General features: G+C 35.8%; 1 protein-coding gene across 1 annotated transcript in view; it reads left to right on the top strand.

Annotated features, from left to right (window-relative positions):
- The window catches only part of LOC140237150 (glutathione peroxidase-like), a 29,399-nt gene extending 11,125 nt beyond the window's left edge, over positions 1-18,274 (top strand). The window contains exons 5-6 of the mRNA XM_072317092.1: positions 13,976-14,029; positions 18,182-18,274. Coding sequence (XP_072173193.1) covers positions 13,976-14,029; positions 18,182-18,274 — 147 coding nt within the window. The remainder of the gene's footprint in view (positions 1-13,975; positions 14,030-18,181) is intronic.
- The last annotated feature ends 1,089 nt before the right edge of the window (positions 18,275-19,363 follow it).

Genomic DNA, 19,363 nt, shown 5'->3' with positions numbered 1-19,363 from the left:
AAAATAAAGCATTCAAAGCCATTTTATTTAGGATAACTTTATTCCTTCTTCAATATCTCATAAGTGGTTTCTAAGTATCTCACAAAAAGTTTGAAAACTCAATCCTCGTCTCTAACAATACAATTTCATCCCTTTCATCCTCCGTGTGCATTTAGCGCCAATCGGCACAGGAAAACTCCTTAGAGTTGAACACACAGTCCAAAGTCTCAGACACAAAAATGGTTGGTGTCCTGGTCTGTCTGAAGGACCAACAAGTGTCTCTTTTGGTACTTTGTGTAGGGACAACTTCACATAATGAATAATAACACAAATCTCTGCAATTGTATTCCTTAATTGGTTGAGTCTTTTAGTCCACATTTTTTTAATTTGTTAAGGCAGACAAGCTAGAACCAACTGAGCCAGGTCACTGCCCCATTTGCTATAGATTCCTTTGACAAGTAATATATGGTAATGTGTTATCTTGTCCGGTGGAGCATCATGTGGGGTGGGGGGTGGGGGAGGGGTTAGGGAATACAACCAAAAGGTGCTTGTTGCTTTTGACCTTGATCTGCTGTACACAGTGGTAGCACACTTTGAAATGTGCAAACTCATTGTGTGTCTATGTGAGTGTGAGTGTGCGTGTACAACCTCTGTGTGTGTGTGTGTGTATCTCTGCGGTTACCTTTAAATATTGCTGTTAAGTCATGAAGTTGTCAGGTCGATACACGTCCACGTATCTGACAGCACTCTCACAACTCAAATTAATAAGGAAATCAGGTGTTTTCTCACTGAAGCAGATGACAGAAATCAAAGCCCACAGCATAATATGCTTTTGGAGATAATGTACTTCAGACTTGTCTTGATATATCAAACATATACATGTACTGGTAAACTATGCACATGCAGAGAGGCTTTAGACAGTTAAAAGGATAGATTTTAATGTGACAGGAATAGCACTGATCACTCCATAATTTCACAATCGGCTCAAACGGTACACTATATTTTTGTATTGTATCCCTGAAAATAGTAAAATTGTTCAAATAGTGTTTTCTGTCATAGCAAAGATCAACCGTCTACTGCAATGAACATGATTTTGATACCGATATCACTTTGCATACTCACTTTTGATGAAAAACCCTTGCATAGTGTGGTATATTGCATTATGGTGATGAATGGTGTCACAATAATATAGATTTTGAGTAACATTTTGTTTTGTATTTGGTCACATGACACTATATACATCAATCACTGAATAAGATTTCATTATTGAGGGATGACAACTACTGTTAAAAGTAGAAACGTTTGTTGCATGAAGCTTGCGCAAATCGAAAGCGATGGCCTTTCTCGGGGTGTGAATGTTTCGTGATTAGAAGTCCACAAAAAAAAAAAAAAATAGGAGTGTACTACATGTACATGTAATTTGCTACATTTTGTAAACAAGCTTTTGCTTGCATTTTGCATTTGCGAATTTTGGCTCCTTTTGCAAAAATTTGCAAGTTCCATGCACACAAAATTTTCTTGTTTTATGGCCATGCATGCAGACATTGGGCCGGATGCATAAACGCTAGCAATTGCTTGTGCTAGTCTTTCACTTGAATCCGTATGCATAAAAACAAGCAATTGCTTGCGAGCAGAAGCTTTTGCTAGCAAGCATTTGCTTAAAAACATATGCATAAAACATACCTTTTGCTAGTTCTTGCTAGCAATTGCTTACGATTTTCCAAGCTCTGTAAAATGAGCTTGAGCTTTTGCTTAACCGGGACATTCCCTTTTAAGTATCATTTTCATATCTATAAAAGAAAGACCACACTTGTGTGGGAGTGGTATAAATCTACAAGAAATTACCCCTAAGTAATGTAAGAAACTTTTTCGTTTCAATAACGGGAATGTCCAATGGGTAGCACGCAAAATGTGATGAAAAACAGGTAGGATATTTGACTTCTGTGGAGAGCAAGGAGACCTCTCTCCACGTGCGATGAGGCGCATCCGGGCTACTATAAGCAGTGATGGGAATCAGCCACTACGAGTGTGTGTATAGATGTGTGTGTGCGTCTGTGTGTGCATTTATGAGTGTCATTTCACAGCTCCTTTGCTATGTCAGGAAATGTTTCCGCACACACATCCCCTTTCAAATACATGCTGTCACATTCGCCTTTGTTCTTGTGTTCGCACAGGTGTGACGTCCCTTTTGTTGAAAATGTAAGCAATTGCTTGTGCGAGACAAGCAAAAGGTATAAGCACAAGAAAAAGGTTATGCATATGGATTTAAGCAATTGCTTGAACTAGACCTATTGCTAGACGAGCTTGTGCTTTTGCTTGAAGCAATTGCTTACAAGCAATTGCTTGTTTTATGCATTCTGCCCAATGACATGTGTTCCAACATGGACAGGCGAACCAATCAGTCATCTTTTAGGTTAAAGTAAATGCTCTTGGCAAATCATGGGAAGTGATTTGATATACAGCTGTATCATGATGTAAGCTGCATACAGTAAGAAGTCAAGGCTTATGATCCAGTCCAAACAGCAGATTTGACTTACCCAGTAAGCATGGTTGATTTTACAAATGTAGGCCTACTGCAATTCATTTATTAGATGCGCCACAAATAGTCCAGTCAAAATATGAAATGACCCACAACTAATTGCAACAGAAACAATTCCACTTGCATTTGACCCGGAAGAGCTATCAAAATAACATATTAAAAGTTCCCTAAAAGTCGAGTGGTGGATCAGTGTCTAATTTGCATAAATTCAAAATGGCCGCCATACAACCTATTTATGCCTATATCTGGGGATATATAACCCACAGAAAGTAAATTCCGGTGTCTAATCCTATGTTTTTTAGGTCAAGGAATACAATTATGTTATGTATAGCAACTTTCAAACATCCTTTTATATAGTTTTTGCATATATTTCCATATAATTACATGCAAAATGGCCGCCATATTGCCTGCGCAAGCCCGTATCTTCGTATATCATTAATGTAGTATACACTCAGGAATAAGTCGCTATATATCTGGACATAAAACCCACAGAAAATATATTCTGGTGTCTAAACCTATAGCTGTTTTTTAGGTCAGGGAATACAATTATGATATAAGCAGTAACTTTCAAACTTCCCTTTATACAGTTTTTGCTTATTTGCATTCAATTAAATGCAAAATTACCGCCGTAGTGCCACTACAGGCTTATATTTCTATCTGTAAAAGGTACCTAGTGATGGTGTCTGTGGTCTTAATTTTACTGCTGAGAATCACTGATGTAGAATACGTTCCACTCAGGAATAGTTACCTATATTTCACTAAAAAATTGCATATATTTATGCATAAATCTATTCAAATTACTACCGTGAATATGATTTCAGATATACGAATACAAGCTGCAGAACGTTAATTGTACTGTAATGTCTCATCCAAGATATCAAGGGAAAATTGTTATAATACCATTTAAAACCTTGATGATTATCCTACTCCTAGTGTGTATATTCTTGCATTTATCAAAAGTATTGTATTATATTGTACTCACATTTTCTTGAGATACAGCCTCAAAACAGAAAACAACTGTAAGTAGCATCGAATAGAACATACCTTTATTTAACTGTAAATTCAACTTATCTTCCAAAGTGTGCTCAATAGGTACACAAATATTAAAGTCTCAAATTATGTAGTAGGAATCGTTAAAATATTTCATGATTGCATGATATTTAATGTATTATGTTTTGTAATTTGCCCTCATGTTTACTGCTTATTACTTGTGTCTATGTTGCAATTCTTTATTCCTTCTCTCTTTTTTTTTTTTTTTTGCCAAAGGGGGGGGGGGGGGGCATATCATCAAGTTCATGATTATCCATAAGCTACTCTTCAAAAGTTTCATGAGTTTGGACATATCTCATATGGCTTTCAAAGTGTGCTTACGGTACACAAAAATTGGTCTTAAATCATTCAGCAGGGTTTTTTTCAAACATTTTTTTTCTTACCTGCGATGATTTACATCCATGTTTAGTTGATACTTGTGTCCTTTGTTGCAAAACTTTTGGTAAAGGCATGTTTATCAATGAGCAACATATGACCGTGATAATTTGTATGGAAGTGGATTTTGTCATATTCTTGCACGGTTTCACCCAGTGACTCACTGAAAATGTAAAACATTGTGATTTACAGCCAGATACAAAGAAAAAGAAAAAAAAAGGAAATGCCTTAAAGGAGACCTCCGGATGACTTTCAGATTTTTGCATTTGAATAACTATTAGTTATACAGAGGACAGAGTTTCAGAATTTATGATAACTGGGTTGAAGAATAAGAATATTTTCAAAATTTAGAACAAATTGAAATGAACAAGGATGATGACATGGCAGAGTCACCATAAGAATGCTTTAATTGGGGCTCAAGGAAGCAGAACAAAAGAAGAAGGCATGCATAGATTATACACAGGTGAACTCGCAAGCAAGTGGTATTGTAATGGAATTACACTGCTACATTTCTGAAATATGTGAACCTCCAATGTCATCATCCTTGTTCAGTGTAATTTATTTAAGGTCTTTCAAAGTATTGTTTCTCTGATCAAGAACCACAATAAATTCCACAAATCTATACATGGAGTTGTCGATTTATGTACTACATGATGTGAAATTATGAAAATCGTCTGGAATGTCCCTTTAACAGTTCTATTACTAGTACTCTGGATTCATCAGTCGATCAATACAAACAGCATCCTTCTCATTGGCTTCAAGCTCATACAACACATATAAATTCTTATAAGTCTTACTTTTACCATTTTTCGTGTTGTATCTGCAGCTTTATTAAACGAAACGTTTCCTATTGCATTGAGGCTTCGCACTAATAACATTTTCACCAACACACAGTTGTTGTTTTTTAGAAATGCGAGCAGCATGAAGGCTGAATTCAATTTTGCTGGCGAAAAAGCAGTCTTAAGTCAGATAAAAAAGAAAATACATAACATCATTTTCTGTTCCTAACCCTTCCAAAAGGTCCCTTCCCTCCACCTCGGTAGCAGCTTTTCTTCAAGTTAAACAGTGGAAGGGAAATGACATACAATCATTGGAATTGGGACGATTTGAGGAAGATGTTTAATCAAAAAATCAAATATGTTCTGACCACTACAGACAAAGCTGCAGCTATTAAGGAACTCCTGAAGAAAGTCTGATGCAACTGCAAGACAGGATGTTAGCAACTGGCAGTGTATAGTTGCAGGGCAAGCAGATTTGACTGCACACAACCCATACCAGTGTCAGATGCGGGCCATATATCAGACACTTGTAATGTTGTATTTCTAAAATATGTGAGGAGTGAGATTATGCTGTTCTAATTGGTGACTAGGAATAAGAAGCATTCTCGAAAGACATCGACACAGTTTGCAACAAACGTGAGACTTACCACGCTTCAGTATGAAATGGAGCCGAGATCCTGTTTGCTTTAAATTAATCAACTGCAATTTCACACCATCCTAGTCCAGAATTTGTGGTAAACACATAAAACACTGTGAGTGTAAGCTATACTCGTTTTTCACTTTTATCATTGATCTCTATTTTGAGAGATCACATTACATACCTTAGTATCTGTATTATCACAAGCTAGAAAATGAAAATAATGTACAGGAAACGAAAGAAAGTTTTCTTGAAATCAAGTGACTTTGATCCATTAGATTTTAAACTCATCTTAGCCAAAGGTTCAAGACAGCAAAATAAGTTCAAGCTAATATTGCAAATAGCCATCATTTATATTCTACTGTCCGGTCGTCGGTCATGCATACATTTTCAAAAACCATTTCCAGGTTCTCTTTAAAAAACCCATGTAATGACAGATTTTCAACAAACTAGGCATGTAGCATCCCAAGGATGATAGACATTCAAGGTGTTCAAATAGACACCATGTCCAAAAGGTCCCAGAACCCCGAAATTAAGGAATCTATTATAAAAAAAAAAAACTCCCCTCACACACATACACCCTCACACACACACGCACACACACACACACAAAAGTAGAACCAAGTGTAACAGAGCTAGGTATAATGTACAAAGTTGAATATCTTGGAGATTGCATATAGATTTAAGTTTACTTTCGCAGTTTAACTGTTTTCGAAATATTACACATTGTATATATGTATATATATATATATATATATATATATATATATATATATATATATATATATATAATATGATACTTGTAATCCATGTGTTGGTACCAGTACAGAAAAGATGACGAATTAGGGTGGTAATGCATTTCAGTCCAACAGTGCTATTTATTCAGACCAAATTTTCGACGAAAACATTCGTCTTTCTTCACAATTGTCATTGTCGATCCTGAGGAAGACGAATGTATCCGTCGAAAATTTGGTCTGAATAAATAGCACTGTTGAACTGAAATGCATTACCACCATACTTCGTCATCTATTATATATATATATATATATATATATATTTATATATACTCCAACCCCCCCCCCCCCTCCTCCACCCCAGGCCACAGGATGCCCAAAGGCACCTTAAATATTACTTATAGGTGCGGACGCCTTGGGGCTGGGACCAAATTATTGGGGGCCACTTTTGATTTTTGATCCTCTTTTTGAAAACATATATGGTCAAATTTTCAACAAACTTAGTACTGTAGGTGCATTTATTGCTAGTGTCATGAATATATGAACATCATGCCTCCCTGGACCATGGAGGTCCCTCAAGGCTTGTAGATATGGCCCTAGAGGTTCCCAAAGTCTTCCAATTTCCTCTCTCCCAAGTAAAAGTCTGTAAGAATGGATGGAAGGTGAACTTGAGATACTCAGTGAGGGCTGGACCCCTGGGTCTTTTATTCAGAAAGTGAGTGAGTGACATGGTACCAGGATATGACAAGAACATTCTCTAAACAAATGTCCAAACTCATGAAACTTTTGTAGAGTAGCTTATGGATATAAGCTACTCTTAATTTGAATAGATTTATGTATAAATATATGCAAATTTTTAATGAAATATAGGTAATTATTCCTGATTGGAACGTTTTCTACAACAGTGACTTTCAGCAGTAAAATTAAGACCATAGACACCACCACTGGGTACCTTTTACAGATAGAGATATAAGCCTGTAGAGGAATTATGGTGGCAATTTTGCATTTATTAAATGCAAATATATGCAAAAAATGTATAAAGGGAAGCTTGAAAGTTACTGCTAATATCATAATTGTATTCCCTGACCTAAAAAAAAAAAAAAAAAAACCATAGGTTTAGACACCAGAATATATTTTTCTTTGTGGGTTTTATGTCCAGATATATAGCGACTTATTCCTGAGTGTACTTCATTTATGGTATACGAAGATACGGGCTTGCACAGGCAATATGGCGGCCATTTTGCATATAATTATATGCAAATATATGCAAAAACTATATAAAGGGATGCTTGAAAGTTGCTACAGATAACATAATTGTATTCCTTGACCTAAAAAACATAGGTTTAGAAACCGGAATTTACTTTCTATTGGTTACGTATCCCGAGATATAGGCATAAACAGGTTGTATGGCGGCCATTTTGAATTTATGCAAATTAGACACTGATCCACCACTCGAATTTTAGGGAACTTTTAATACGTTATTTTAATAGCTCTTCCGGGTCAAATGCAAGTGGAATCGTTTCTGTTGCAATTAGTTGTGGGTTAACCCACTTTTTGTCGTATTTTGACTGGACTAAAAATAGTAATTTAGTTTCTATAGTTGCTAAGCTGTACATAAATGACAACAGTTATCTTCAGCACAGGTGCAAAATTTGCGGCATGCCACAATGATATCTACACTGTGCATCTGTGATTCATGAACCTGTGATTTTTTTTTTGTGTGTGTGTGTGTGTGTGTGTGTGTTCGTATGATAACAAAAAACAACAAAAACTCTACTTGGTTCATATACATGAATATATAGAGTACCCAAGAAATGATGTTGCAGACTTTCGTTATGCTGGTATCTCACTAAGCGGCGAACGTTTACCAACGTACTGAATTTGAGATTCGCCAACTTTTCTGACGAATGTTTGCAAAAAATCGAGGTTCGCTTCTGCCATTCGCGACAGTTAGCGACTTTTAGCGATGTTTAATGACAATAAGCAACACTCGAGCGAATGTTTGCGAAACACAGGTGGTGACTATTAGCGACTGTTAGCAAATATTAGCGACAGTTTTGCAAATCTTAGCGACAATTTTGCAAATATTAGCAACTGTTTGCAAATCCCTTGCGACAATTTGCGAATGTTTTGGGACCTGGAAAAGTACCAGGCGATTATGTATAGTCAGACCTATGATAGCATAAAATGAACGTACAACCTTCCACTGCATTCAGATCTCTTGTGACCACCGTTCAAGATGGATTTCCAGAATATGGAAATGAATTTCTGCCAAGAAGAGGCTCAACGTGCTGCTATCCTTGAAGAGCTGCTTTGCCTGGCTGCTGCTAGAGCTATCGTGCAGCTTAAGAGAAAGAAGATGAAGAAAAACAAGAAAGGAAGAAAAAAAGAAAGACTGGTTTGGTCAGAGAGTGGTTGTTGCAGAGGACAGACTTTGGTCAATATGAAAAGCTTTTGCAGCAATTACCGGTACATGATGGAGCTGTCAAGAGACTCAAGAACATTCTTAGAGTGGACCCTTGCCTGTTTCAGGAGCTTTTATATAGGAACCATATGGTTACTTGTTCGCTAGCAGTGGCGAATCAAACAAGAGACCCGCGGGTCTAGCGCTCACCTGAGTATCGCAAGTTCACCTTTCACGCAGTCACTAATCTAAATTATTCACAGCTCTACCAAAATTTGACCAGGCATTCTCAAGTAGAAGATGAAAATGTACAATAAGGGCCCAAATTTTGTAAGATTCCTTAATTATTGGGGATTGGGGCCCCCTGGGGCCCTCTGGGTGGGGCAGGGTGCCCATTTTGATAAATTTAGATCCTGACCCCCTAGGGATGCTACCTGCCAAGTTTGACGAAAATCCATCATGAGGTTTTCAGGAAGAATATGAAAATGTACAATTCAGGCCCCCATTTGGACCTTCCCAACCACCCCCCCCCCAACCCCTGCCCCCAAGAGGGGCACCCCTGGATCTCCTATGAACAAACTCAAAACTACAGTCATTAATGTACTCACTCATAGTATTATCTTAGCTCTATAACTTCTGATTCTAGAGAAGATTTTTAAAGATTTTGGGGGTTTGGGCCCCCTTGGGGGCCCCCTGGGTGGGGCATGGTGCCCATTTTAACAAATTGAGATCCTAACCCCTTAGGGATGCTACCTGCCAAGTTTGGTGAAAATGGGTCATGGGGTTCTAAAGAAGAACTTTAGATAAAAATGTACAATTTAGGCCCCATTAGGACCCCTCCTCACCCCCCCCCCCTCCCCTGGGTCCCAAGGGGGGCACCCCTGATTCTGCCATGAACAAACTTGAAACTACAGTCATCAATGTACTAACTCATAGTATTAACTTAGCTCCATCACTTCTGGTTCTAGAGAAGAACATTTTTTTTTAAAGATTCCTTAATTTTGGGGGGTTTGCCCCCCTGGGGGCCCCCTGGGTGGGGCACGGTGCCCATTTTAACAAATTGAGTTCCTTACCCCCTAGGGATGCTACCTGCCAAGTTTGGTGAAAATGGGTCATGGGGTTCTCAAGAAGAAGATGAAAATGTACAATTTAGGCCCCATTAGAACCCCTCCCCACCTAGTCTAGCAGCCAGAAAGGGTCCCCGTGCACCCCCCCCCCCCTCCCCCCCTAAAACAAAATTCTACGATATGTTCGAAGATCGTCAGAACCTGTATTTTCCGAATCCGGTTGTCGCCAGTGGAAAAAAAGGTTGCACGCGCGTCTAATTTGCATATTTCTAAGATGGCCGCCGCCCGTTGCTAGGAGACGGATGATTTTTGAATAACTTTAGTTAGGAATAACAAATTACCATAAAAATGGTATCATTTTGAAGATAATTAAATTTCCTACAAGCTGATATCCCATTTGATGGGATAAATAGATGTTGTCATGAAATATTAAGGAAGGAATTATGTTTTTTAGCATTTTTCTAAAAAGATACGGAATTTGGTTATAATGTTCTTTTCCATACATTTAATATAACATAGTTATTATATATTAAACATAGCTACTATCATGTGAAAACGGCTTTCCAATACATCAATTCCTTTAAAAGTTACACGACATTAAAGGGGATATGGTTCAATAGGTTTTACAGCAATATTTAAGGGTTATAATGTCTCCGCGCGCAATTGCGTAGGTTCTGTATGTGGGGTTTGTTGTAGATCACTGCTATCTATTGATCAAATCTCATCGAAATCGGCGAAGAAAGAAAGAAAAATTACACTTTCTATTCCTTATATGAAATAAAATTTTTTTTTTTTTTTTCTATTCTGTGTTACCAAACTCAATCCATTCAGCTTCCCATATGAACAGTTTCTTGTCTTTTTGGATTCCCTCCAAGAACGTGAAATTAATCACAACTTATCTGATATTAAAAAGTTAAAGAAAAAAAATACGTGACAGTTTCCTCTTATTGGAAGATTAAAGTGAAAAAAAAGAAGAATCTTATGCTAAAAGCGCTAAGAAATAAAGAACTTGTTAAATGGCCTTTCAGAGTTTAAAATGAAACATGGCTATCTTATTTTTTCATAACAAAATGAAGGGAAGTATCTGTGTAGTTCATGTCGGCCCATACTGGGTTACATCATAAATTCTTCAGAAATGGTCCCCGTGCACCCCCCCCCAAAAAAAAAAGATCTACGATAGGTCAAAGGTCAAAGATCAAGTGAAATACATGCTCTCCTATTCATCCAATTAAACCTAGGTCAAGGAAGGTGACCATTCAACACATTTGTGACAAACATGCCATTATAATATTTTGCCAATTTTGTGAAAATGTAATCACACATTGTCCACATGATTGTACTATAGACCTATTAGGAGAATCATGCATTATGGCGGAGGCATACCAGTCGTCATAGCGACATTTCTAGTTTAATATTACAACGAAGATTACGACTATTATTAGCAGTTGGTAATTAAGTGGTGTACGAAGACTAACTCAAACAATACATCATTATTTGAGTGGCTATAATGTACAATTGATAAAAACCCAATAAATCTGTTTTTTTCAGGTTATACAGTGCGTATCAAAAAAAGGTAACCCAACTTTGGCGGGCTACTACTTTACAATTGTCAGCTATGGAGAACTCAATGTTTTAATTCTAATGATATCACAAACCATCGAAAGCTATGCTGCCGGCTGAAAGCAATAAAAAATTTACTTCTTGTATATTATGGAAAGAAAGGCCACGCGAAAGTAACAAGATTAAATGCCCTGTTACTGGGAATTTGAAAACGATAATGACATTGTTTCCATTCCTGTTGTGTCGTTGGTTGTTGGCGTGTTTCCTTTCAAAGAGTGAAAGTAGTAATATAGTAGGTTAATAGATGTCGGCGTTAAAGCTTGTACAATATAACAATATTGGTCACAGTTTATTATTCCGAAGGTTCATTTTTTTTCCCCAAAGGTTCGTTATTCCGGAGGTTCGTCATGATAAACGGGCCCAAATTTGTTATTGCTGAAAGCAATAACAAAATTACTTCTTGTATATTATAGAAAGAAAGGCCACGCGAAAGCAACAAGATTAAATGCCCTGTTACTGGGAATTTGAAAACGATAATGACATTGTTTCCATTCAAAATTCAAAATGGTCACCTTCCTTGACCTAGGTCTAATTGGATGAATAGGAGAGCATGTATTTGGGGATTTTAGGACTTTAACTTGACTTTGGCCCTTTCATAAGTTTATGCATTAGGGCATTTCCACGGTAACTCACGTTACATTTTGAACTCAAAATTAGGTCGTTGAGATCAATATCCTTAAAACCTAATTAGTGATATGAGTTACTATATGTGAATGAGTATCATGCACCTCCATCCTACCTCACAGCAACATTACATCCACAGACTCTTATGAGAACTATGAGAAAAAACACTACAAATGTTGGTAACTCACGTTACATAATTTAGACATGCAAAAATTTGGCATGTCTTATATTCAAAAGTTTCCTCAAACAAGAAACAGAGAGACTTTAAAGTCTATTGTGTCAAAGTCATGGACTAACAACATACATCACCGAGTATGGTAGAAATTCAAATTGTCTTACATTCTCCAGGTATCGTCATGTGAAGCGGTAACTCATGTTACGGTAACTCACGTTACAGTTTGTCCATATGATCACAAGACGATTTTTTGTCTTAATAATCCAAAGAAAACTTACCAAGACAACTTTTTTTTCACAAACAAACTCCATGAATAAAGAATCTAAATTGATTTGAACATTGATCTGACAGTAATTAATCCCATTTTATCCATGAGATTACCAAAAGGCAGGAAACTTTACATTTAGAATACCAACTTGAAGATAAATTTCATTTTTAATTGAGTCGTGTTCCAAGCTTTCATTTGTACTGAGACAAAAATTGTATTCAACAAAATGATATGAAACAGAGTCTATTTCATTAAATTACACTCTTTTCCAGTTAACAAATGCATCAGAAATTGAAGATTTGATTGAGAATTTGATTTGATTGTTTTTTTTTATTTTATTTTACTAAATGGATTTCAGGCTATCTAGATAAAACAAGTCATCCATAAACTATTCCATTTAATACACTGAGTCACGAGACTAGAGACCTGTACATGTAGTCTCTGAGGAGTTTAAAGGTTCAGAAATGAATATTTCAATAAATCTTTTAACTTTTAAACAATGCAATTTATATTCCAATTATTTGATAATTGTTTGAATTACTCAATAATCAATTGTTTGTATGCTTGATTTGTTTACAAATTCTTATACTAAACTGGTACAGAAATTAGAATTGAATTACAGAACTGCAGATAAATTTTAGTTATCTGCTACCAGTATTGATCAGTTTAATAAAACATGTTCATAAATGTTTAAGCCTTAAAAAACAATGGTTTTGGTCTATGAAATGTCAAGTACCCATTATTTAAATTGTACATACATGTAAAAAGTATACCAGTATCTTCTAGAGTAATCAAGCAGACTGAAGCAGTAAATCCCAATGAAAAACATGAATCAATAGTAAATATTTTGTGATCAGGAGGCTAACTATTAATATCACAAAATGTTGATAGTTTGCTTTAAGGTACATTTTTGTACATGACTGTCCAGCTCTTAAAGAAAATGTCTGATAATGAGGTTCACATTCAACAAGTTTTTGGTAATAGATCAGCATGTAAAGTAAATTACGGTAAACATGGAAAAGTTTCATTGTAGGATTTTGCAACAATATAGCTAAAACCTCAGAGTAGAATAGTATAAAACACATTTAAAAGCGTGTCAAATTCACAATGTTCAGTTCTCAAAAATCTCAGAAAAAACAGCAGGAAGCGAGCTCCAATCTTAAAATTCTGTTCATACATGTAAATGTTTCAGCCTCATAAACAATGGCTTTGGTCTATATAGGTAGGTATAAACTATGAAATGTCAAATAGTAATCACTTGAATTACAAAAACTTTTCAAGAATAATCATGCAGTGATTATCCCAATCAGGAGGCTATTAATAGTTATCACAAAACTTTGATAATTTGCTGGAACAAGGTCCATGCAGCTTTAGAAGAATTGCAGGCTTTCAAGTGGCCCTACTTTTCCTACTTTTTCCTACTTTTTTTACTGCTGTCCCTACTTTTCCTACTTTTTTGCTCAAAATCCTACTTTTTCCTACTTTTTCCTACTTTTTTGGTGAAAAATCCCGCCAAAAAAAAAAAAAAAAAATGTGCAAGGCTACCCGGTACTTGAATAGTTTATATTCAGAAATGATGAGTAGACTCTAGTTGCAGATTCTTACTGGTGGGGAGAGCCTCTTCAGCATGAAAGAGGGATAACACAAACCAATCAACCACAAGATTGCTGCCAGCCTCAGTTTTTGCTCCTGTGCAGATGTGATTGATCCCACTTATATTGCAGCCTAGGACTTGGAGCAGCGCTCAACAAGCTCTCATCATCGCTCAAAATTACCAGGTAAGCTTGCCATATACTTAAAAGTAGAATTTGACATGTGACTTCCAAAGAATACAACTGAGGGAAAAATGCTGCCTACAGCCAGTTTTAATGGATGTAGAGTTCAAGCATATCATGTCTAATGCATGTGCTGGAATGCAAATCCTCAGAAACCAGAAATTTCCTTTGCTAAAATATGGTTTACTATAATACGTAAATCGTAAAGGTCATGTCAAAACAAGAAATGACACCTTCAGATCCCCTTTGCCTGAAATCCTTCAATAATATATGTTTTGATAATAATTAACAGTGATTGCAATATGAAAAACTTAATATAAAAGTAAGTGTTTCACCACAGAAACTAGATCTGGTTGATGTGAGGATGAGTTATTCCCAAGAAAGCATGGATTGGTAGGGACCCATTTGTATGAAACTTGCATATTACTGAGGCTAAATCAAAAGCACTGCTCCCAAAGGTAAACTGGACCTTTAACATGAGACATATGACGTGTGATATCTATTTGAATCATGGGCAGATGGTAGATATGACTACTAAAAACCTTAATTCATCTGAAGGTAAACAGTTGAGGAAAGTTAGTTGCTGAAAAATCAGATGAACAAAAAAGAAATGTTTAATTAACAGATCCCACAAATTGTTAACAAGGAGTGAGAACAACAGTAATTACTTAGCCATCGTGAAAGATAAAGACTAATAGAGCAGAAACCTCTTTATGGACAATCTTAAAAGTTGATGGCGTGTATACATCTTGCAAGTATTGTTTAAGAGGTTGAATTGCATCATAGGTAAGACATATACATTACCTCGAAGAACTTAAAAGAAAGTAGGAAATGGAGGAACTTCACAGAAAACGAACACAAAAATAATAATTCAGTAACGTTTAAAGATTGATTGAAGTTTAAACCATGAGACTTTGAAGTTCACTTCCTGACGACACTTACAAACTATCAGGAATATGTAGAGAGAAAAACCATCTAGAGCATTTAGGAAAGATAATGAATGCATATTCCACAAATAAGAGCAAGTGTGTGGATGTTTTAAGTTGAACCGCCAAGAACAGTTTGTTAAGTTTGGAGGAAACAACTTGCAGAAAAAGTAGAAGCCATGATGTCTTTTTATTCCACAGATCTTGCAAATTTTAGTTAACGCTGAACATCTTTTTATTACCCAGCTAGTTTGAACAAGATGTGAGAAAATGGTAGAATAGAAATCTCGTAATGAAAGTAGTCAAAGTGTGATGAGTCATTTGAAGTGACATATCCAAAATATTGAACCGTCTGAAAGAGTCTTGGTAAAATGTGAGACAGGGAAACTTTTTAAAGAAGAAAAAAGTGAATGGATGGATGTGTATGCCAATTGTGTCAACATACAAAACTGTAAGTTGAAGGTGAAAACCAACAGAACAGTGGAGAGTATCAAAATTGAAAGGGCACAAATACACTGTATTTAAGGGGGGGGGGGAATGGGAACTGCATGGTAAATATACAGATTTTCTAGAGTGTATTTGCTCTCAAACAACCAGAGAAATCAGAGAAGCTAGCAAGGACTAAAATGATAATGACAGTCACTGTTTATTTATTCTCCAGATCTTGCAAAGAGTAGTTTATAAGATTAACATGCTGAAATACTGAGCCAGCAAAATATCTGGAGAATGAAAAGCAGAATCTCAACCATGCAAAATTTCAAAGGCGGAAGGATGTAATATTCTCAAAATATATGAAGAAGTTTGATTTCAAGAATATTGAATGAACTTAAAAAGTGCCTGGAATAATTGCAAAATGGAGAATCTTCTTGAAAAGGTCAAATAGCTGTATGTGTATTCAACAAAAAGGGTCATGATGAGCTGAAAAAACAGTTGAATGTAAAGAACTATTAACTATCTCCAGTAAACGTGGCAAATATTGCAAACAGTAGTAAGTCATTGGAAAGTACAGAATGATTATTTTCTACACCTCTTTCTAAATTAACAAATGTAAGTTGATTCAAGAATTGATGGAATCTAGCATCAACAGAACACCAAAGAAATGAAAACATATTTATTTGTTATCTACAGAAAATTATCAAAAAATAGAGTCATTTTTGCTCCCTATAAAGTCGGTAAGACTACAGATAGTGAGAAACAAAAAGCAGTATGTACATGTATGCTCCTCACATCTTGTAAAGTGGAGTCATTTGGTTATATTGCAGTGTTATGTTACTCTACATGCAAGAATACTACATTTCCCTGATGCTGAAATGTAAAGTATTTACTTTTTTTTCTCTCTCTCTCTCTTTGGATATTCTGTGTTCTATTGGTTTAAGTGTTTTAAATTGAGCTTGCCTTGTGTTTCCATCTATATCATATGATTATGAAGATAATCTATATCACTTGAAATTCAGTTGTGGACACTGTGCCATAAACTCAGAGTATCTGAGTGTGTAGATTTGTAGTGGGCCAGGATTTGCAAAATAAAGATGTCAATGCATTGGTAGATCTTTCACTTCGTAAGGCCTCACTGTCATGAGACAACCCATTCTTCATGCATGTCTTGCTAGAAATGTAATATGATAACACATGCTCTCAGAGACTAATACTGAGTGCTACATATAAGTAGTTTAAATTATCCTGTTATTTTGAAATGTTTGAACACATGTTAAGTGCTTACATGTATTTGAAATTGAAAGTCTCTTTGAAAGATATAATTTCACTTCATAAGGCCTCACTGTCATGAGACAACCCATTCTTCATGCATGTCTTGCTAGAAATGTAATATGATAACACATGCTCTCAGCATGGAGCTACTGTTAGTAGCTCCATGCTCTCAGAGACTAATACTGAGTGCTACATATAAGTAGTTTACATTATCCTGTTATTTTGAAATGTTTGAACACATGTTAAGTGCTTACATGTATTTGAAATTGAAAGTCTCTTGGAAAGTAAGTATATTTCTTATCTCATGGTCATTCAGCTGGAACTTGAAAGCATACTAAGTTGTTGTGAGCATCACTTAATAGCTTTGTCAAACATCCTTATATCCTTATATCCATTATATCCACACTTTTAAAGGAAACATATCTCCACAACTTCAAATGAATGTAGATAAAAGTGTCATCTTTTTTAAAATTGCTTTTGTCAAATATCCTTATTTCCAATCTTTTTTACATTTTGGAATGAAACACATATCTTCACAACTTCAAAACATTCAAATGAATGTAGATAAAAGATGCCATCTTTTAATTATGGAAGTGTATAACATACCTTTGGCATAAATGTATAACCTACACATCATGGAATGTTTATGTCATATTTTGTGGGATGATATGTGACCGTCCATCACAAAACCAACAAAAAGTCGCATGCACTGATTTTGTATTAGGACTGAAAATAGATGATATGGGGCAATCCAGCCAGTCTTGAGTTTTTCATATTTTTTGAAAGGGCAAGTCTTCTTATATATTATAATAAAGTTTGGGATCATAAAACGAAAAGGAAATTGTGTTTTTTAGCAGTTTTTTTTTTTTCTGGAACATGCACTTTTTGGTAGAATAATGTGATTAGGTGCTTCTCATAGTCATCTTTTCATTTCTTAAAAACCCTGTCCATACTTTTAACTTTCAACTCCAATAACTTTAGAAAGGACGATGCTTCTGCTTTGAAAGTTGGCATTGATCACCTACAGAATGTGTTAATAAAGCATGCACAGCTTAATCTGATAATCTCTTCATTGTTGTAGCTCCAGTGGTTAACATTCTGTTATTTGTTCCATTCATTGCACAGCTAGCACGGCTTGATAAAGATTGAGCGCTTGAATAAACGCTATACTTCAGGAGCCCCTTTTCTCAGTTCACATTTTCCGGAGTGTGTGCTTTCATTCCAATATTAGGATCGGTTAGGAGAGTCCATTTGAATCGAGATATACATCATTTTCATCTTTAAGTTTGTTCTTTCAGAGTCTGCTCTTAATTAAAAATCCATGTTTGGCAACTTTTTGTTGGTGTTGCGATGCAGGATCACATATATGGTAGGTGTTCATGTCAATCACAAAATTATGTCTTTTCTATGTAAGTATTGTAATAAGTGATCAAGATTCATACTGACTGTACGGTTGAACATGCATTTGTGCTTGTTACCTGACATTGTTCTAACGAACGTCTGCCTTTGTTGTATTTTTCAGGCTCTCCCAGGAGCAATAGTGAGGCTGAGGCAGCAGGGTTGTGAGTACAAATTAAGATTTACATGTAACATCAAGAGTTCTGGTGAGTATTGACGAAAACTACTCCAAAAAGCCTGCACATGTCCTCATTTATTCCTACTTTTTTTCTTTAATGCCCTACTTTTTTCCTCTCATGTCCTACTTTTTCCTACTTTTTGAAAGATTTTGTTCCTATTCTATTCCTACTTTTTTACGTTATCCTGCTTGAAAGCCTGGAATTGTCTTTTAACAACTTTCGTAACAGATCAGTATACATGCACTGTAATATTAAATAGTAAATATGGAACAGTTTCTTTCGGAAGTTAACATGTGATGAACAAGTGATGTGTAATTAATACATTGTACATGTAGACCAGTTGGTTTGGTGACAGAGAGAGAGACCAAGAGAATAACAATCTACTGGAAATAGACCACAAGAGTTCAGTAATCATGTACTCATTGGTTACTTACAATCACAACCTTCATATCATTTCTTGGTATTAAAGAAAAATCATGTCGGTAACTCACATTACATTGTGGTAACTCACGTTACATGGTAACTCACGTTACAATTTTAAGACCTCTGTTATGAGAATTTGAAGCAAAGACTATAAGTCCCATCATATTTCTTGGATGTGTGCTGCATAGTCATTTGATAATCCAAAATACCATGTCTCAGTTGGGCATAGTAAAATTGCTAGGTTAAAAAGTTCATGTTTCGGTAACTCACGTTACAGCAGCTTCTCGAGCTATGTAAGAGCACGCTGGTGTCCGAAGTAATATCTTATATCGAGGTCTCCACTTTATTTACTGCTAGATTAATATATTTTTGATTTGAAAAACCAAACAAAGTTTGATTTGAGCCTCAAATATAAAAAATAATTGCAAAGAGCAACAAAAATGCATTTTTAGGGATTTTTAGGTCAAAAAATGCTTTCTGGTTTCAAAAGGTATGAAAATGCACAAAAGAGAACTTTTCTTAAATGTAAAGTTGGTTTCACACACTTCAAACTATGGCTAACAAAGTAAGATCATCAGTTGTCCTGAAATATGTGGGTAAAATTTTGGTGGTCATGTCGCACAACTCACGGAAATGCCCATTAAGTAATTTTCAAGGTATGGAGAAAAAGTGCAATTTTTGTATTGAGTAGAAAATTGTTACCA

The sequence above is a fragment of the Diadema setosum genome, chromosome 13 (assembly GCF_964275005.1).
Source record: "Diadema setosum chromosome 13, eeDiaSeto1, whole genome shotgun sequence".
NCBI classification, from domain to species: domain Eukaryota; kingdom Metazoa; phylum Echinodermata; class Echinoidea; order Diadematoida; family Diadematidae; genus Diadema; species Diadema setosum.
The sequence above is the reverse complement of the archived record's forward strand: the minus strand, read 5'-3'. Positions and strand labels throughout refer to the sequence as shown.